Source organism: Diorhabda carinulata, chromosome 2, assembly GCF_026250575.1.
Source record: "Diorhabda carinulata isolate Delta chromosome 2, icDioCari1.1, whole genome shotgun sequence".
NCBI lineage: Eukaryota > Metazoa > Arthropoda > Insecta > Coleoptera > Chrysomelidae > Diorhabda > Diorhabda carinulata.
In genome coordinates, this window is record NC_079461.1 from 23,720,855 (window position 1) to 23,739,089 (window position 18,235).

At 31.1% G+C, this 18,235-nt stretch overlaps 1 protein-coding gene across 3 annotated transcripts in view; it reads left to right on the forward strand.

Moving 5' to 3' along the window:
• Positions 1-18,235, forward strand: part of LOC130903750 (nuclear hormone receptor FTZ-F1) — a 342,850-nt gene that overhangs the window by 208,704 nt on the left and 115,911 nt on the right. Inside the window, exon 2 of one of the 3 annotated variants that reach the window (XM_057816007.1) lies at positions 13,941-14,264. In XM_057816007.1, coding sequence (XP_057671990.1) covers positions 13,941-14,264 — 324 coding nt within the window. Of the gene's footprint in view, positions 1-13,451; positions 14,265-18,235 lie in introns of those variants that run through there. The other 2 variants (XM_057816006.1, XM_057816004.1) reach the window with 2 other exon arrangements.

Here is an 18,235-nt window from a genome sequence, read left to right on the forward strand (position 1 = left end):
GTTATCAATTTTTTCTCAAAATTTGGGAGCTATTAGCAACGAGCAGGGTGAATGGTTCTACCAAGATATCAGAACGATAGCAATTCGCTATTAAAGGAGATGGGATCCCGCCATGATGGCTGATTATAAGATTTATGTTTCTTCAGGGATGTTTTTCATCATTTACCAATATTGACCATACCATTGCCAGGAAAATGAATTTTTGTATCTAGTATATCTAGTGCTTTAATATCCTACCTGATGTCTGAAAAAATTATTAGCAGATTTAAAACCCATCCCTTTTAGCATTGAGAGCGATTTTGAAGTTTACGTCTCTTAAAAACAAGATTATTGGCCACACCTGATTTAGAGGGATGCGTTTAGTTGAACGCACCAAGTGTATCCGCCTACGTGTATACGACGATTTTTACTATTAATGAATATTAGTAATTGAAAAAAATGTTATCTACGTTTCCTTGAATATCAACAAAAGCACAAATAGAAATCTATAATACCGCGTCAATAATAATTTTAAATAAAACCTGTTTATTCATTAATCATCATTAAATTCACACATATTGTAGTATAATCGTAAAAACGAAAACTGTTATTATTTTTTGTTTTAACATGGGAATCAATAACAAAGATGCCCTTGAGTCTATTTAAAGAATCCAATGCGTTTATTTTAAAACAAAATTAGGTGTATAGTTTATACATATTAAACTTATCGGTAATGTTTTGATTCTAATTATATAACGAGTTTTTTGTCATTTTTTTTCAGGCCAATTTCACTTGATTTATCCTTGCTGTTGTAACATAAATAATGTCTAAAGTAATCATTTTTGGATTTGTACGAGGTGTATGAATTGTATTTTTGTATTTCCGCGTTTTATTCTATTAAAATTTTTAATATTGTCTTCTACAAAATAATGCACCACCACAAAAACGTTACCACCTAAATTGAAAAGGGCGTAGTGCTCTAAGGTGAAGTCACAACAAAAAAATTAAGCGTATTCGTATCACCTATATGTACGAGGGTGGTCCGACAAGTACTGAAAATTTTGTGGCGAATTCTTTTTCAATATAATTTTCTTATTATTTCGATAGACTTGACCAGCGATGCTCCTTATGAACTCACTTGATTTGCTCTATTTGTGCTCTTTCTGATATCCAATCTTTTACTTTTTTAGCTGTATGACAAGAGGTGCCTTCTTACTAAAAAATGTATTCAATATTACGAATATAAATCAGCATTCATATAACCTTCCAAGAAGTGTGTGTTTTCAATTCCACTGGCTGCCATGGATTCCTAAATCATATCAGAAGCCTTTTTAAAGACAGTCATTTGAAACATTTCTTTAGTTCTTATGGCTTCATCATTCCAATAACTGAGACCATAACCGTATGCATCGAAAACGAGGCAAAGCAACGTCATTTTGAGAAATAATAACAATTTCATAAAGAAGAAAATATTTCAGGAAGTTGGACCAACTTCATTCAAACAGGTCTCGAATACTGAGCATATTTCGAAATTTGGTGCGCTACCCATGACCTGACTATAATCTATTACCAACACGTACCCAAAAATTGTTGCTGGAACACCACTTCTAACACAGGCAAGGAAAATCACTATTTTTGTTTTTGTAGATGCTTTGACTACTTTAAATTATTAAATTGAAATTTTTTGATATTCATAATGAACACACAATTTATACTACCACTGCACCAACATTCACAATTACACTATCTTAAGCGCGTATCAATAACCTTCGGTCTCTGAAGACGATAACTTGATTATCGAAACGCGCGTTAGAAAGAACGTTGCACGGCTATCTACAACGCGGAGTACGGCCTTTACCTATCTACTCCACGTTCAGAATTAGTTGAGGGCTCAATATTTTACAATGCATAAAAAATGCACAATCACTTGCCAATTGAAATGAAATCGATATCATCTTTTCCGGCATTCCGCAATAATTCGAGGATATATTTACTGAAAAGTGCCTTCTACTCTGTAAACGACTTCTAATAATAATATTTAATCCCGGCATGGTGAATACTGGTCAAATTTTGCCACGGACTTACATTATAGTGGTACTGTAAACATTGTCTTCAGTACTTGAAATTATAACAGCTTTACTAATTGCAACATATGAGTCAAATTGTATTGAATCTTAGGTAAATAATAAGTTAAAGATATTGGCCTGTTTTCATATCAACACACACAAATTCAACTGAAGATAAAATTTTATTTACTTTCTTGAAACTAAATATTAATTTAGTGATTGTATGAGGTTCCTATCTTGAACAGTCATATTACTATTTACTTCGTCAAGTTAAATTTACCTGAAACAAGAACAATTTTCCGCTTTAACAATTAAACATAGTTGTATGTCATTCTGATTTTTGGCGTTTGTGTGCCCTCAAATTCTTTTAGTAACAATTTGGTTACATAATTCTCTTCAGTTTTACTAGACTATAACTTTCGTCTCCACTACCGACTAAATATGCACTATACACGATCACAAATATGACATGCTCGCCTCAAACATCTACTAACCGAGTTCAATTTATTGCAAAAATGTAAAACGTAATAATTTTTCTTCAACACTTGAACTTTATACTGTTGGAACACAATTTTCATATCGCACGTGATCAAGTAGTCTGATGGAACATAGTAATAAACAGTTTGTGGTAGATATTACCCATATTCAGTTTAATATTCATTATTAAATTCGCGTAACATACTCACATTTGCAATTTAAGATTATTATTAAATAAATAATTAAGCTAGGTTCACACTATTATAGTCTATTAATCCAGCGAGTTGATCCAGTTCAGTGCTGGTCAGTCAAAATATACGTTATTGATATTGCTTTCAAGAAAGAAGTTTAGGCTTTAAAACTGTTTAATTATAACAGTTTTAATAAGTGCATGTATACTGTTTTTATGTAGTATGTAGTGGAAGAAGAAATAAAATTTAAAAAATCCGATTCGAGCTATTCTCTTCATTGCTAGAAATTACACAAAAAATACGTGTTCACTGTTCAACGTATATTCAAGCACTTGGTTCACACCATTCCAGTGAAACTCGAACGAGCAACCTTGAATAGAAAATTACTGTCATTTCAGTCAACTGAACTGGATTAATTCCTAGGGTGGTAGGTACACTCGAGTGCAGGTTTTCATTATTCTAGAAGCATTCCATAGAATAATGTGAATCGAGCTTTAATGCCGTTGCAGTAGTTCAATTTCCAAACTCAAAGTTGCACATTATATAATTGTATTATCAAAGATTGTTACTGATAAAGTATGGTATTACGCAATCATGTTGGTTTATATTAAAAAAAAATGCGTATTGATAACAACTCATTATCACATTTCCAACTAAAAATTTGATAATATTTTCTAAGGATTTCCTTAGTCTACATTGTTCTAATGCCACAATATAATTATATAATTTCGTAAATGGCTCAATCATGTCGCCTACGGTTCTATGTGGTGCGTGTACGCCTGATTTCACTTATAATATAATCAGCGTTTCCTTTTTCCTATTGAAGAAACGTGTAGATTAAGTTGGTCCAGTTTTTCAAATTTTTGCGGTCGCTGTTTCGTATCAGTTGTCTTCAGATAAAAAATAAAGTGGCCCAAGGAGAAATCAAATAATCAGTCAATTAATCAGTTCTATCGCGTACTTACATTTATTTTTTTATCGAAATTACTTTTCTTATATAACAACATTATTTCAAAGCTGATTTTTTATTTCAAAAGTATTCATGTATGTACATATAAATTTATGCGGCAATATTCAATAGGTGGATGTGTTTTTCAAATAAGAAAATTTTCTAGCTCAAAGCCGGAATGCTCCCAAAAAATTGATGAATTACTTCATCTCTAGGTTAACGAATAACCATAAATCGCACAAGACCAAATCTGGCGAATAGGGTGGATGTTCAATGACAGTTACAATGCAATCTGACGATGCATTATGATGAGACAACATTAACCTTTTACTTTTGACTGACTCCCCAAAGCAGAACAACGAGAAACAGTATCGCAGAACGAGTATGAGGCCTGCAGAAAGATTGGCCCTATGTAAAATTACGTTGCAGCTCGCAAAAACGCAATTTCGCGTGTTACTAAGAAAACAACGACAATATATGCATACTTGCTGAGTATTTTTAACATACTACAGAAAACCGAATAATAAAAACAAAGGGAGGGAGTAGGGCAATACTACTAGAGCAAGCAGTGTGAGTTGATACAACCGGCATAGTTAATGCGTAGTGTGCTAAACGCGAGCGGAGGCAATGTTGATTAGCAGACAATTCAGCTCTGACGGGCGGTCGGGCGGTCGAAAAGCAATACAGCGGAGCACGAGCGTCCCTCCCCCTGCCTGCGCGCCCCGGCAACCATACCCTTAGTCTATTCACTACTCACTTCCTAGTCACAGGACAGACGACTGATTTAAGCTTTCAGTTTATGTTAACTACACCTGTCTCAGAGGCTATTTGTGAAAGAGCTTCGCAATTGCTTCTGTAATGCTAAAACCACCAACAGCCAGTTACACCTCTGACCTAGAGGAGGTAGGCACTACTGACAAACTCCACCTGGCTATAAAGGTAACAAAAGAAGAAGAATGACTTGAGTGACACAAACTTGCAATGTTTTTCGTAGTTTGCTTGTCATAATCAAACTTAATCTATTTAAGATGTTATGTTACATTCCAATATGTCTTTTGAATACCTTTAAACGCCGCAAATCCACAAATAATGCACAAAAAATAATGTATTCCTGCAGAAAGTTTTTAAGGTATTTTGGGTCTGTTGCAGAAAGACCAAGAACATTCTGCTTTGGAGTACTGACTCAAAATCTGCAGGTAAACATTTGTTAGTGTACCAGCTTACTGTAACTGGACGTTGATCTTCAAGTTTAGTTGTTCCCACTAACCCTGTCATGTAAAATTAAATTTGCTCTTACGGATCCAACACCAAGAGTTGCCTCAATCACTTGATAGGTACATCTTGGATCTTCTTCATTCATATGCCTCACCCACTCAATGTTTCTAACAGTAACTGAAAAGTGGATCCTATCAACACGTACCTCATCAACAATCAATATCCGCCTTCTTTTAAACTTGCTAAATCAGCAAAGGACGGTCACTAGTTGAGAACTTTCATCTCCACGTGTGGGTTGCAACCGTTCAAAACTTTGTTGTCCACTTGAACTGACCAAGAATTATTCTACCGCGCTTGTTTTCTTGGAAAATTCCCATTTAAATGTCAAATCTTTAGTACCATAATTAACTTTGTAATTAACTGTAACAGAAGCAACACAATTGAAGAATTGTCTAATTCCTCTTGTTTCTTGGCATCTCAGAAATATGAAGAATGGCACTTATATCACGTATTCATTGTGGTAATTTGTTTTTTTATCAAATTCTCCCCTTTTAGTAAAGCTAGATTCTAGGAATTTTGAAAATTCCATGCCATCGCATAAGCCTAATCAGCGGTCTTTTTTCAATTATTGTTACATTATAAGGGGGCGAATTTTGTAACCTTCTTTTTTAAAGATTAAGTTTCAAAGAATTGAAATATTACTTACCCCTTTGAGGAATAGTGGGTCGCAAAATATAAATGGGATTTCCTTTGAAAATAGAAATAAATTCTTATATTTGAGAAATAATTGAAACTTAACTTCAAAAATAACTAAAAAAGGGAAATTTTACTAATAAAAATAAAATCTAAAAACATAACATACATAAAAAAATTTCTCATATGGCCTCTCGCTTTTGTGTTATAGGCCTTTAAAGTTGCGAAATCCGAACTTATATTTAAGTATTTTTTGTAAATTATACATTCGAACATTTTGTATTTTCTATGGATGGTTACTTATGTCCATGTAGTGTGTGTGACAGAATAAATAATTCTACACTACTATCTGAAAACCAGAGGCGGCTGGTTAACAAATCGTAACTTTTACAGGGACAACCTTCACAATCTAAAGATAGCAAAAATTAATTTTTCTTTCCATTTTTTAACAAAAAGATATTCTTTATTTAACTCGATAAAATTTATGGTTTCTGAACAAAATTGTCATGAATTGTAATTAGAAAATATACTTAAATAAAGTTGAAGTTCTGATTTGGTAACTTTAAATGCCTATAATTCAGAAACGAATGATCATATGATAAATTTTTTTCATGTCGCATCATTATTTTCACGTCATCTACTCACTCCCGAATTTTTTGCATAAAGGCCCGGAACACCCTGTATATAAAGTGCCATACACATTATAAAAAACTTTAATATTGTTTCTCAGAATCAAAGTTTTTGTAGCAATCTCCTTACGCCCTGGACTCCAAGTGGTTACAGCGACCCGCTTGTTTTCTTGAACTTGCGTATTTGCACATACATGACAATTAATTTGTCCTTTTTGTCGTTGTTCAGTTAATGGCAAGTACTACATAGAGTACTAACATTATTTCGATTTGTCGGAAACTATGATCGGGTTAACCCGATCAAGATGTGAATATTCGGAACCTTAGTAGGATCACGTTCACTGTTGTTCGGAAACTGGTAGAGTTAATTGGGTTGCAGTCATATGACATGATATATATGGTTGTCTACTATTAATTCACTTTAGCAAAGTTCTTTATAAATTACTGAGGTTTGCGGTTTTCATACTTTTCGGCATTTCAACATTAAACTTAGTGTAAAACCCGTGTGAGTGATTAAATCGTTTCCGTAAAGCCCTTTAGATATTATATCATGACGTTTTGCTTCTCACTGACAGGTGGACCGGAACATACATTTATGAATTAAATTATTATAGCTAAGCCACCATTTAAAAAATAGTATATTAAATTTTTTTTGAGACGTGCTATATAGGATCGGACAAAATTGGTGGCTTTATGATGGTTTTTATAAATATATAAATAGATTTTTTGTATAATTTGTATACAATCTGATGGTGTTTGCCGATTTGTTTAATATCCTAATAACAAAAATTATAAATTTCCAAGTCTAGAGTGTGTCGAAATATAAAAAAAAAACTGAATGAAACTGGCAATATCAAAAATATTCCCGGTTATGAAAGAAAAAGAATAGCCCCAAATGAGGATAATGAACATACTGTAATTCTAAGTGCACAAGAACAAACTAAAAATTCTCCTTGGGGAATTTAGTGTGTAAATTAAAAAAAAAATAAAAGTTAATTTTATCAAAAAAATCGTCAAATCTGAATTACGAAAACGGAATTAAGCAGATGTGGAAATATCTTCATTTTAAATACGATAACACTGTATATAGATAATAAAGTTAATTTAATGCCATAAAACCTGCTATATTCAAAATTACATCCTATATGAGACAAAACAAAAACAATTCGACATTTGTTTGGGTTGAGAACTCATCGAGACATAACATCAGTATCACGCTAGTAATTAGGTCACAGAGTTATTTTCGAGATACTTTAATGCAATTATATACGAAAAACGAAAAAAAAAAAAAAAAAAATAAAACGAAACCAATTTCTCGATCACGCAAACGCCCGATTAGTTTGCTTATAACAGAAGAAAGAGATCGATTGAAATCAAGAAATGTAAAAACGGTGAAGTGAAATATTTTAGGATCTGATATTCGACCTTGTACCGCAGATTGAAACGAAACGAACGTTGAAATCACCTCATAATAATTATTATTTCATGTTTGTATATACATGAGTATGTATTCATTTTGTATCTGGGTCACTTTATCACATTATCTTTTAATTGAGGCAAGTTTTGCACCGTCGGCCTTGACACAATACCGACGCAAAGTGCTAATAATTTTAGGTTTTTACATGTATTCCATTCATACGCGTTTTTTGTTGATTTGTCTGTTTGTTGTTTAAAATTCAGTTTAGTTTCTAACGCGTTCAATAAAAACATAGCATCCATCGAATTTAAGTGAAATACCATGTTCTATTTATTCAATAAAGTGTCTGTTTAGTTATTGAAACTCATCTCAGTATTAGCAAATGTGGTATTCCCTTAACTATAAATATGAGGGATACCTGTGCTTCGTTACTGACCCATATCGTAAAACATATTTCGGTAATTATACACTTTCACGGTCACCTGGTTTTTTGGCTCTAGAAAATCGAAAAATGGATGGATTTTAATGATCTTGGTCTCAAAAAGTTCCATTTTACGGCGGATTTATAAAAAAAAATAGTAGAAATAGCTGGAATGAAAATTTCTCATAGTTTTACTGTTTTTAATCGTAAAAAAACGGTTTTGCAAAATAATCCTTTACAAAAAATTATCTCATTATCAGATAAAGTTTTAATATTTTTTTTGCACTCTACATAAATTAATAAACAATTTAAAACAAAAATCCATAAAGAATGATTTTTTCAGTTTTTATAGCTTAAAATGAAATCGATGAAAAACAATCAATTTTCGTGAATAGTTTCGAACTATATTCTATATTCTATATAATCCGCCGTAAAATGGAACATTTTGAGACCAAGATCATTAAAATCCATCCATTTTTCGATTTTCTAGAGCCAACCTAACCCAACCTAACCTAACCTAACCTAACCTAACCAAAAAACCAGGTGACCGCGTAAAATTACCAAAAGGGTAATTATACACTTTCGCGGTCACCTGGTTTTTTGGTTAGGTTAGGTTAGGTTAGGTTAGGTTAGGTTGGCTTTAGAAAATCGAAAAATGTGTATAATTACCATAATTTTTTGTAAAGGATTATTTTGCAAAACCGTTTTTTTACGATTTAAAACAGTAAAACTATGAGAAATTTTCATTCCAGCTATTTCTACTAATTTTTTTTATAAATCCGCCGTAAAATGGAACATTTTGAGACCAAGATCATTAAAATCCATCCATTTTTAGATTTTCTAGAGCCAAAAAACCAGGTGACCGTGAAAGTGTATAATTACCCATATTTCCCATCGATGATTTCTAATCTCGAAGAATTGTTATTAGCGTTATTGTTTACGGAATAACATAGATTTGCAGAATTAGAAGCCTGTCTCAGGTTTTGCGGCTGTTGCAATACTACAATATGCACGACTCAACACGTCAGTTTCTATACATAATAGATTACAATGTGACGTATGGTAAAAAAAAAATTTATATTTATAAACGGGTCAGGGGTGAAGCAAAGGAATCTGCGTATACTTTCCGTTTGATTCGGTGCTTATTTCTCCCAACCACAATTAACTAGAATCAAGCTATCTTTTATGAATAATTAATTTAAAGATGTATTATTCTTCTATTATTATATAATTTTGATGTTTTATCCGGTACAAGATACTCAATTACCAATTTTAATATTAATAATATCAATTTACTTACAAATAATTGTTGATAAATGAATAAACTACATCTTTTTATAGTAATGAATTCTCAAGTGATTTACTATATTTTTGTCTGCTTGAATTATAAAAATTTGGAATAGGACGAGTTAGGTGTGGTTACTTTAGTTATGAAAATTTCAGGTGGTTGATATAGGGCGTGAAAGGAGAGTAGGTCAAAGACAAATGTTTTACGGCAGAATCTCCAATTACCCTCCATGGTCATGTTGAGCCGTAAAACTGAAATTGTTTCAAGAAAGTCTTCGAATGATTCAAAATCAATACGATTGATTTTGCTCTATCCTATTTCGTTGAGTTTTAGTATGGTTCTGGAAAAAAGATGTCTTTGTTTTTTAGTTTGGTCCCATTGACTGTTATGATCTTTGTTTGAAAATGTTTGTTCAAGCTTAACTTGGTATTTTTTACTACTCAACAATAGAATATTGAATAAGTACTGTATGCCTATTTTGTTACGTCAATGAGATCAAAGAACAGCAGAAAATATCTCTTTCCCTTCAGAATAAAGGTAAGTGTAACAACTATATATGATACGAATGTGGAAAATGGGAGATTAGAAGCAGTTTTATTGAACCAATATCATGATACATTTTAATTTATACGAATATGAATGTTAAAATTGTGTACATTTAGTTTTGTTCGATAGTGAACTTGCTTTTGTACGGGTGCTAACTTCTTTGCTTGTACTTCTTAGGTAAAACATTGATTCTTATTTGTAAGAATGTCAAAAGTCAAATATTTTATGGAAAATGATCTTACCAAACATTATTTCAAATTTAATCATTGTTATGGATAACGCATCTTATTCCTGAATAAAAATCAACATTTTCAATACCAGTTTCAAAATAGATGAGATATGAACATTTATGAAAATTACGAAAATTAAGAACATAAATATTCCCTAAAAAATTTCTACAAAAAAGTAGTTTTATAATCAATAAAAGTTATAATTTCAATTTACAAGACTCATGGACATAGTTGATTAAAACTGCCTCCGTTTTATTGTTTATTTAATGCTATATAAATGGTTTGGAGTACCATTAAAGCAAAACCATGCAAATATTATAATCATTTAACTTCTGTAAATGCGGTAGTAATTGATAATATGCGCAAAGTTATATTGGAATTTGACAATGATTTATGAAAAAAATATCTAATAAAGAAAGGGAATATTTCATTTGACAACCCGGAACGTCGATAATAATTACTCTTGACGATCCAGTTCCAAACAATTCTGCTTTTCAGATGGATACTTTGGAAAGCTTTTTTAATATCAAGTGACGATTTATATAATTAGAAACGAAATAATATATACGAAACTAATGCGTAATAAGTAATGTTTAACGAATGCCTGCGAGGTGGATTTGAAGCAATAAAAAAGTAATTTACAGTTACTTTATTTATTGAATAATTTTCAAATAAGATATCAGGTAGATGGCGGACATTATTGTCAATACATCACGTTGATCCACTTAAAAAATGTCCTTCCTTCTCAACAGGAGAGAATGAATTCTCAGCAATCCAGAGAAAGATTTATTATTGAACAAAAGTAGAACGAGCTAGACTTAGTCAAATGCGGTTAACTCAATTTAATCCACCCATCCAATTCTCCATTAAGAATCGTCTCGTAATTTCAGCAGAAAACCTAACAATAGCAGAATGATTTCGAGCAGATTTTCTAGGTATTTGTGCTAATCAAATCAATGTTTTGCGGTATCTTGACTGTTTCTTAAAATAAGGCATAAATTTTTGTGAAATGAAATATTTTTGTATTTATCACTTTACGAATAGACCATTTCTTGTATCATTGAACACCAAATTCAACTAAGGAAGTTGCCAATTGATAATCAATAGCAGTGAAAATGTGATTATTTAGTAATTCCACTGGTTTTTATAAATATTTTGAAAAATATATAATTAATAAAGTAACAAAAAATTTCAGCCACCTGTTGTAGTCTTCTATTATAATGGAAACATATATACAGAGTTGTGGACTTTGAGCTCCACTTCTATTTCTGTCTTAGTATGCATATTTCTGTATAAAAATTTTGAAAAACTACTAGATTTTCTATTCATTTCAGTAAATAGATTTTTCCATACAAATCTGTTTAACGTGTCGACATAATTTTGACCTTCAATAAACTTTAATATGCTCATTATTTGAATATAAATTTTAGTAGAACATAAGAATTATTTTATTCTGTACTAAAATTCAAGAAACAAACTATTTCTATACTTTATTTACTATGAAATTCAGTATAAAAACAGTAAAATGTGACTCGTTCCTGCTGCGTGCCGTTCTCATTTCTTCGCGAACACGTGTTCGTCAAAATAAACGGGTAAACTAAGGGAGAAGTGCGGAAGGTAAAGGGTTACTCGCCTGTCTTCTCCCACGGCTTCCTATCGTCCTGTCCTGCGTCTCGCTAGCCACATGATGCGCCGAGTGTATGTGGGTCAGTAGGACATCCCCACCTAGTCCCACTACGGTTCCCTTCCAACTTTAATTCTCAGATAGTGTAAGCGATGTTGCCGACGAAACGTTTACTGAATATTGAAGTAAGTAGGTGAAGGTGGAATTTAATAACAATATGTATTTATTTGTGGACATACGGACAGAAACTTGAGATTATCGTCAAGGACAATTTTTTTATAGGATGCTGAATGACATTTTGGATATACTTTTTTGTAGTTTAAATAATTGAATTCGTACAATTTATAATCGGGGTGTTATTGTCTACAATTAATCGCAGAGAAATCTATAAAAACTTTAATAACATTTTATAAATAGTTGGGAGTGAATCTCATCTCATTTTCGATGTAAAATTGTATTAGATTACTTGAATATATTTTTAATATATAGTATATCAATTTGAATAACTTAATATTGCCTTTTTTATAAATAATAGGAACAATGTATTTTGATATTTCTTTGGCTTATTAATTTTTCCTGTTTTATATTTTTTTGTTGATTAATGGCTTCGATGAAAGTTTTCTTTGAATTTTCAAAGGATTTTTAAATCTTTTTGAAGTTTAGACTTAATTTCGGTCTTTATCAAAATATTTTGATATGTGCTGAAAATAGATTAAAAAATTATCTATTGAAGAAGCCACTAATAATTGAAAGATATTAATAAAACTATTGAAAAGCACAAAAAAATATTATTATTGGTATGCAACTATTCTAAAATTCTAAGAAATTTTTGAGAATATTTTATTCTAGACGATTTCTATTTATGGTGTAAAAATGTATTTTTTGTCTGTGTTACATCAATTATAAAATGATTTTCTCCAATATATAGCAATATATAACAATCATTCATTGGAACAACATGAATAACGATTAAGTAAATTGTGATTTAATACTATAATATATTTGCAAATAAATTTTACTCAACACCTTTATCTTCTTGTACTAATTAAGTATTTTTATTATGTAGATAACATTAATTAATGAAAGTAAATTTTATTTTTGATTACTAAATATTTGCAAATTTACTTTTTTGGTTGCTTAGTCTTAGTATCCGTCTATTCATTAATAATGAATTTTGATGAATGCAGTAAACAACACAATGGTTTAGTAATTTACTAAACGTTAAGCCTCTTTGTATAATAATAGTTGAATAAAAAAAATATCTTCATCAGCTCATTCTAATAAATACAATTATTATGTAATTATTTATTCCATAAGTAAATATACATACTCAATAATAGCACCCACTAATCATATTTATATTACTTATTATCCAATGTATATACATAATAATTATCGTTCTCTGTACCTATTAACTAATAATTCTCCTTATGAAAAGATTTTTGCCTTAAAACATAAACTCGATATAGTTCCGTTACTTTGGGGAAAATAATCAAAATCTGACAACGTCGACGGAGTGTGATGTAAGTGTATATGTACGTATGACTACACCACCACAGCTCTAACATAGACCTGGTTCATTGGAAAGTAGGTCACTGGTCCCGAACTCACTTTCACTTATTGCATGGACTCCTAATCATTTGTGGCCCTGTGTTAGCAGCAGCGACACGAACGGTAGACACAGACTCGATCGACTTCGTTCGTTCGGCGGGTTTTGTATACCCGGCGCATTCGGATCTTTGGTCAGTTAGTCAGTCAGTTTTCATTTAAGGTTTGCCAATTCACGTTCTGTTAACGCATCGTTCGCTCGACACTCTTTCATAATCACAACAAATCGGTTTCGATTTCACTTGAGAACGCGCGCGTGTGTGTGTGCCACTTTTTGGATTATACCTCACTCTTATTTGGATATAACTGTGCAAGTGTTTTTTGTGTATTTACTATGACGTTCCAGTATACCTGAAGTGTGAAATGTTACTCGAAATGGAGAACCACTCCACGTTGTTGTCTTTGAACATGTCCCCATTTAACGCGAACTCGAGTGATTCCCAAATGAACCCCCAAGTTTCCAGCCCTTTACCACCGCAATATAACTCACCCCCCGTATCAACCCCTTACAGTAGTTGCCAACAAATGGGCATGCATCATCACCAACAATCTATGATGATGTCTCAGTCTATGAATAATATTGACACCTCTTATTTGTTTTCTTCAGGAGTCAACACACTATCTGGGATTGATATGGGTGCTGGGTATCAGATAGCGGGTGCAGCTACTTCAATTACCGGTGTTGGAGACATTTCTGATACCAAGGATGGTATCGAGGAACTGTGTCCTGTGTGTGGAGACAAAGTTTCGGGATATCACTACGGGCTGCTCACATGTGAATCATGCAAAGGATTTTTCAAAAGAACCGTTCAAAATAAGAAAGTATATACGTGTGTCGCGGAAAGGAGTTGTCACATTGACAAAACGCAAAGGAAACGATGCCCATTCTGCAGATTTCAGAAATGTCTCGAAGTTGGTATGAAATTAGAAGGTAAGTTTTTTTTCTTAAATTTACGCTCTTAGTTGATAAATCGACATTCATTCGTCTAGTAGCAATATCTGTATATTATAAAACAATAACATTTATTGATGAGAAAAATAATGATTAAACAAAAAATAGTTTTCAAAAATCCAAATAAGCGGTTAATCCAAATCAATTAGTTTGTTGAAACTATTATATTTCTTTCCTATGCAGCAATCTTCATTAATTGATGAATGTTTTGCATACAATATGCAGTACCCATTAAAGATAATTGTGAATAATGAGCCCGTGTATAAGTAGTGGCAAATTATAGTTTTTTAGATAAAATGAAAAATATGTAAAGTATTAACCTAATTATCATTCATTTCTTCAATTTCTTATTTCTTAGAACTTTTAATACGTTTATGTTCCTAAATGTTCTTCATTTTAGGTCTGTTCTGTTTTAAAATTAGTTTTTTAATAATTTTCAAATTTTTAAATTTGACGTCAAATTTTATCTTTCTAATCTTTCTAATAAGGAGTAACTATTATAAAACAGGATTCTTGAGTAAAACTGTTATTCATAAAAATATAGCAACCAAAATAAGGCTTTCTTCATAAATCTATATTTGTTAATATTCTCAAAACATATACTATTAGTCCCATTGTAAATTATTTCATTAGATATGTTCGAGGAATCGCAGTCTAAAAATAATCAGAAAACGCGAATATTGTTCACAATTTTATCTGAAAACTATTGACATCCTACTTATACCTAATTAGTATCCAATCATTGTACAGACCGATCAGGAATCATATTTGTTTCGTTGAAGTTCAGATTACAGCTGTGCGAATTAACGAACATATCAAGTTAAGAAGAAGCCATACATTTTATTATCCTTTGATAAAAAATTATCCAATTTAATGTTTATCGTTAGAAGAGAAGCTTTCATGGCATCAATTTACGCTCAACGTAGAGTATATTATATTTACAAAGCAAATAATTAATTTTTCAAACAATGCTGAAACAGAATTCAAATTAAAGATACTTTCATTTTGTAGCGAATAGAATAGCGAATGGTACCTATGAATATATTGAATTATAAGTAGGCCCTTAGTTTTATTCCTTGAAGAAAATCTAACGTCTGTAATATGGTGCAATACCTACTATTTCCTTGATAAAGCAAAGTATTGGAATTAAATTTTGATTAGAAATTAACAAAAAAAAAAATAATTTCAAAAATAGCCGCATCATTGCGTAAATATAACTAAAAGTAGATTAGATAATGTAACAGAAATTAATGATTAAAAACATTTCAAATTGCAAGTTTTTCCTAAAATAATTAAAGTAAATCCTCTTTCTTACATTATAGTAAATATTTACTTTCTTGTCTGATAAGGGAAGGTGTCATAAAAACAAAAATATATAGCTAAAATAATAGCGAAGTCCTAATTACCAATTTTATTTTAATTATAACCACCTTTTATTACTAAATTATATTTTCAATATATCCACCATAAATTTTCCTTTGTCAATTGGTTTAAAAATTTCTCATCTACTTATTCAATCATCGTTATTGATTTCTCATTTAAACCGGTAAAATATACAAAATATTTAATTTTTTAATTTTGTTTTTCTGCACTTTATCAGAATATCATCGACTGTTCAGAAATTTCCAATTAATATGAAACAAATATGTGTACTATTCACTTATGAGTCTGACTCTTTTTAACTCTCTTCTATTTACAAAAAGAAAAAGAATAAAGATAAAATTATGGTAGGAAATCCGAATGATCCCTTCCACAAAAATAAGTTGTAATCATAACAATGAAATAAGTCCATAATTAGATGGATAGAGAATTTAATCCCCATTGAAAATGGCAATAATTGTTGAAGTTTCTGACAATTCTGAGAATAAGTTATAGGACGTGGCGGATGGGTATAGTACAGTTTGACTTGGTTGCAGCCTGGAGATTCTTTTCCAGTTGATTTATCGTCCCCGACTTATTTGTCACAAGCAATGTTTCACGGCCTTCACACTGTATTGCAAGTGTGTCTAACTTATAGACTAACTTATGCAAAACAAACATCTTATTTTTCAATTACTATCCTGCCTGTTTCGGTAGGAATTTTGTTCGGAATTATTTATCATAATCATGGTTTATGAATTTTACCAACAATTTTGAGTTGCCCTTAATCTAAATATTGAATATATATTTATGAAAACTAATGTCTTCGAAGGAATTAAAACTTTATAATAATTCTTCCAAATTAAATTGGTTAATTTATTATACATTATGCATAATTGTCTATCGAAATGCCAACAATTCAGTTCGACATTCCTGTTGAATAGGGTTTTTCAATTTGCCTCTACTCACTCAACTTAAATAATATTGCAGTTGTATTTTTGCTTTGAAAATTGTTTTACAATCAAATAATTGACCTAGTTTTCAAGCACATATGTTATCAAAAATTTATAAATACATTTATCTATCTATGCGATAATGATACCATTATTTTTACATAGACTGTCTAAAATTTTTAAGAATTCAAAAATGTATCGGTTTATTTACTTGATTGCAATTTAATAAAAATTATTGAAACCATAATCGAGGAGATGTAGGTATCGAAAATAATTGATTAGTTAAATAAAAATTTTCGTTGTGTCTGAATAGTTCTCTAAACTTTTTATCGTTAGAGATCGTATTCAAGCTACGATTCTTAGAATTTCGTACTTTTCGCAATCCATTTCAGAATATGCTTGATTATTATAGCAGTAAATTATTACCTACAGATTCTTTTTACGCCACTTTTTGATTGTCAACACGATTCTTCTTAGAATTTCCACAAATTTCACTGTCTTCCATGTATAAAATTATGATCACCGAGCTATAGTACCCGTCGAACAAGAGTGACAAAATAAAACGAATATGTCAGCTCTAATATATAACAATAAGGGAAACATTTTTTAACGACTATTATCACTGGTGATGAGATTCCAAAAAATCAAAAAAAGCACAACAACAGAGTTTGATGACTATAAAACAGTAGCTACGATATTTAGGCTTTGTTTTACAAGACAAGAGAACAGCGATAACGAAGGAAGTCTAGTGATCAATGAAGGAACGGTTAAGTGGATGACGCTTCTCTGTCCACTAAGAGAATGATCTACCTGGCGGCAAACTTCTTGGCAGAAGGTGTAGGAAGTCTGGTCTTTCGTTTTGACAAATGCCTCAACTTTTATAGTGACTTTGAAAAAAATTAAGTACAAATCTTTTGGTAATAAAATTTTTATCTGAACACGGTTCATATTTATAGGTTATCAAAACTTGAACATCAAAAAGCAGCCCTCGTATATTAAACTCAACTTCCCTATATGGTTATGTAGTCCCTGAAAAACTATTACTTCATCTAGTTGGTATTTACTATTCAAAAAACATGAAACAGAACTTATTACTACATCAAAAATAACCTACTTAAAATATTAACATACATCAATATGTATTGGGGTCAATGCCAATAGAAAACGAATTTATTATTTTTTTAATTAGGAGTTCGCTTAAATTTAAGATTAAGATTGAAAAAAACATAAGATATTCCTAAAATATAAAATATAAAATTTCGATTCAGACACGAAAATATTGATTAACGTATACATTAATATTTCACCCAGACAATTCCAATTTGAACACAAACATCCAGTGCTCGTCCAGATGTCACATTGTCACGTAGAAACAATCTATGCTCACCAGTGGAGCAGCTTCTAGTCGAAGAAGGGATGGTTACATCAAAATGTATATGCGTTCTCACTAATAGGGCGCTAAAAATCCAGTATTTTAGGACATACTATAAAAATTATATCCTAAAATACACTTGGTTCGATTTTTAACTTAGTTCCCTTAGACCTATTATATATGTTTTTTTCTTCAGAATGTTCTTGATTTTAGGTCTCTTCTGTTTTAATATTAATTTTTTTAAATAATTTTTTAAAAGAAAGATA